This window comes from Centrocercus urophasianus, unplaced genomic scaffold, assembly GCF_019232065.1.
Source record: "Centrocercus urophasianus isolate 14NV4802_14NV808 unplaced genomic scaffold, USGS_Curo_1.0 seq_10, whole genome shotgun sequence".
NCBI lineage: Eukaryota > Metazoa > Chordata > Aves > Galliformes > Phasianidae > Centrocercus > Centrocercus urophasianus.
The window spans coordinates 50,479,479-50,482,707 of record NW_024884142.1 but is presented as its reverse complement, the minus strand read 5'-3'; the positions used below and the strand labels follow the sequence as shown (position 1 = coordinate 50,482,707).

At 56.3% G+C, this 3,229-nt stretch overlaps 1 protein-coding gene across 1 annotated transcript; it reads left to right on the top strand.

The window, feature by feature from the left end:
- The first annotated feature begins 652 nt into the window (after nt 1-652).
- On the top strand, nt 653-2,935 carry CITED2 (Cbp/p300 interacting transactivator with Glu/Asp rich carboxy-terminal domain 2). Its single transcript, XM_042819447.1, has 2 exons — nt 653-834; nt 1,391-2,935. Exon 2 carries the CDS (start codon nt 1,398-1,400, stop codon nt 2,106-2,108), a length of 711 nt encoding a protein of 236 aa, XP_042675381.1. The 5' UTR covers nt 653-834; nt 1,391-1,397; the 3' UTR covers nt 2,109-2,935.
- The last annotated feature ends 294 nt before the right edge of the window (nt 2,936-3,229 follow it).

The following is a 3,229-nucleotide window of genomic DNA, read 5'->3' as shown; positions in this document are numbered from 1 at the left end:
GATTGTAAACAAGAAAATGGGCATCGCCGGAAGGGCACCCACCCCGGACACCCGAGGTGGCTGATACGCTGTGGGGCTACGCGGGTACGGAGGGAAGCCGGGAGGGAGAGATGCGGCAGCGCGGCTGTGAAAAAAGGTGGATCTCGGATCTCGCCGCCGGGAGAGGCGCCGGCCCGTGGGAGCGCCCACGCGCGTCCGCGTCCGGGGTCGGACACCTGCACGGCGGAGGCCCGGGAGGGGCGCGGAGCGGGGCCTCTTTGAGAGCGGGCGACGCCGCCTTAGCGGCCGGCCCCACGCGTGTCCGCGGCCGCGCTGTGCCGGCGGGCAGCGCCCTCCTCTGTAGCATTGCCGGGGCTGCGCTCCCCGCCGCGGAGCCCCGCTTTGTTCCCGGGGGAGCCCCACAAACACACGTGTGGACCGATCAGGGGAAGTGGGGCCTCTGGATGCTGTCCTGCGTGGCTCTGCGCGTGTATGCGTCCCTGCGTGTGCGTGTATGTGTGCGCGCTGGGTGTTGGTTGGTTTTCGTTGTTGTTTTTTTTTCCCCCCCCCCTCGCTTGCTCCAGGTTTTACTTCTGGTTGCCTGTGAGGGTTTTGCTCCTCCCTTCTGAAATCCTATATTAGCTGTGGCCAAAGCTGGGTAAGAAACACAGCTCATTGTTGGCAAGTGCCGATGAGCCTCGCAGAGGAGTGAGGAGCGGCGCTAGGGCTGCGGCAGCGGCAGAGCCCCGCCGTCACGTCAACCCGGGAGAGGAGGGCAGCGCTCTCTATGCGGGGTGACTGCTGCTGACTGATTTCACCGCCACCTTTGAAGGGAAAGAAGAAAGCAGCCGGGAGGTGAGTGCGGAGGTTGGGCAGCTGCTGCCGTGCGTCCCTTTTGTGTGCGGCAGGAAAAATGCGACCGCTTAAACACGCGAGAAAAGGTGCTCCTCGGCTGCGCGGCTTAATCCCTTATCTGTGCCTCTCGGTGTCTGAATTTATTTCTTTTTAATTGGGACTTAATTCCAAAAGTTGCTGACAGCGGCGGGGTGGGACTTCCCGATTCTTTGCTCGCTCTCCGCAAGTTGGAGGAGCGCCTTTGAACGAACGCCGCTTGTGACACGCGAAGGGCTCGGGAGGCGCGGGGCCCCCGTCCGGGAGGAGGCGGCTGTGCCGGGTGCCGCACTCCACCTATGGTGCGCACAAGTTGGAGCGGGCGGGCGCGCCGCGCGCCGGCTGAGCGGAGGGAAGAGGGGCGTTCGCAGGGCGGGCGCCGCTCGCGTTTCTCCCTTTGTACTCCACGGTAGAGACGCGGTAGGGAGATTTCACCCTGGAAAGAGGACAGCGAGCGGCGCGGTGGCTTTCCTCGGGCCGGTGATCGAGGGGCGTTCTCTTTAACACGCTCGCTTTCCAGGTGGGAGATGGCGGAACACATGATGGCCATGAACCACGGGCGATTCCCCGACGGCGCCGGCGGGCTCCACCACCACCCCGCGCACCGGCTGGGCATGGGGCAGTTCGCCGCCCCCCACCACCACCAGCAGCAGCAGCAGCAGCCGCACGCCTTCAGCGCCCTGATGGGAGACCACATACATTACGGAGCGGGCAATATGAACGCGAGCGGCGGGGTCCGGCACGCCATGGGGCCGGGCGGCGTGGGAGGGGGGCACCCGGCCGGCAACATGCCGCCCCCCGCCCGCTTCAGCGGTTCCCAGTTCATGGCCCCCCCCGTGGGCAGCCCGGGAGGGCAGCTTAGCGCCAGCATGCAGTTGCAGAAGCTCAACAACCAGTACTTCAGCCACCACCCGTACCCGCACGGCCACTACGTGCCGGACTTGCACCCCGGCGGCCACCCGCTGAGCGGCGGCGGACAGCATTTCAGGGACTGCAACCCCAAGCACGGCGGCGGAGGCAGCGGCTTGCCGCCCGCCGTGCCCCACGTCCCCGCGGCGATGCTGCCGCCCAATGTCATAGACACTGACTTCATCGACGAGGAGGTCCTCATGTCCTTAGTCATCGAAATGGGGCTGGATCGCATCAAGGAGCTGCCCGAGCTGTGGTTGGGACAGAACGAGTTTGACTTCATGACGGACTTCGTTTGCAAACAGCAGCCCAGCAGGGTGAGCTGCTGATTCATTTCCAACAAACAAAGGACTTTCTAGCGGTGCGAGTGAAAACATTCCCCCCAACGCGGTGTCTCACTTTTCGCTGCCCGAAAAGGTGAGAATCTGGAAAGCAGAGTAAACTATGCGCTTGCGTAAACTCTTTTTTTTTTTTTTTTTTTTTTTTTTTTTTTTTTTTTTTTTTTTTTTAATTGCTGCCACTTCTTATTTTTGTAGCCTCGACATTCACGTGTCCTCTCCCCCCCACCTCTCCCTCCCATCCTTCCCCCGTCCCCCCGGGGATCATTCTCATCGAACTGTGCCTTTGGGCGCTGTTTGCCCCCTTCCTCTCTCCCGGTTTCCTCGCAGGAACGTGCCCATCACTCCCACCGTGCTGAACAGATAGATGTTAATCTCGGCAAACTGCTTGATCTTGGGGATTTTGGAAACGATGGTTTCTAGTGACTCGAGCTGCATTTAAATTCTGAGGGAACAGGGAAAAAGGCATTCGTTGGTTGCATGAACTTTGAAGGGCAGATACTACTGCACAAATGCTGCCATCTTGCTTAATTTTTAACTATGCATCGCAGTGCAGGCTAATGAATACATTATTTTATTTTATTTTTCGGATATGCTAAACTGGAAGCTTAGCAGATGTGGGCCAAACCTTTCCAGATCAGAACAAGTGATACTATTACTTAGAGTCTGCTGCCCATTCCCCCTCCCCCATGTGTACAGACAATAATATGGTGTGGATGGAATGCTGACTAGTGGCAAACATTTCACAGGTCTTCTTTCCATCTCTCTTTTTTTTTTTTTTTTTTTTTTTTAATTTTTATTTTAGTTCTAATTATTTTCTATCTTCAGCATTTTGACACTGTGCTAATATAGTTTATTCCGTACATGAAAAGATACTACTGTGTTGAAAGCTTTTCAGGAAATTTTGACAGTATTTTTGTACAAAACATTTTTTTGAGAAAATATTGTTAATTTATTCTATTTTAATTTGCCAATGTCAATAAAAAGTTAAGAAATGCTTTAGTTTTTCTAGAAGTCATTTACCAGTATTTTTCTTTGAAACTCCCCCCACTGTCCCCAGTAAGTAGAGCATCTCTCTGTAGTATCATGTCGGTGTTCGAAAAGACATTCCA

Excerpts from the sequence above, each read along its gene's own strand:
- CITED2 (XM_042819447.1), top strand. The coding sequence starts at position 1,398 with ATGGCGGAACACATGATGGCCATGAACCACGGGCGATTCCCCGACGGC.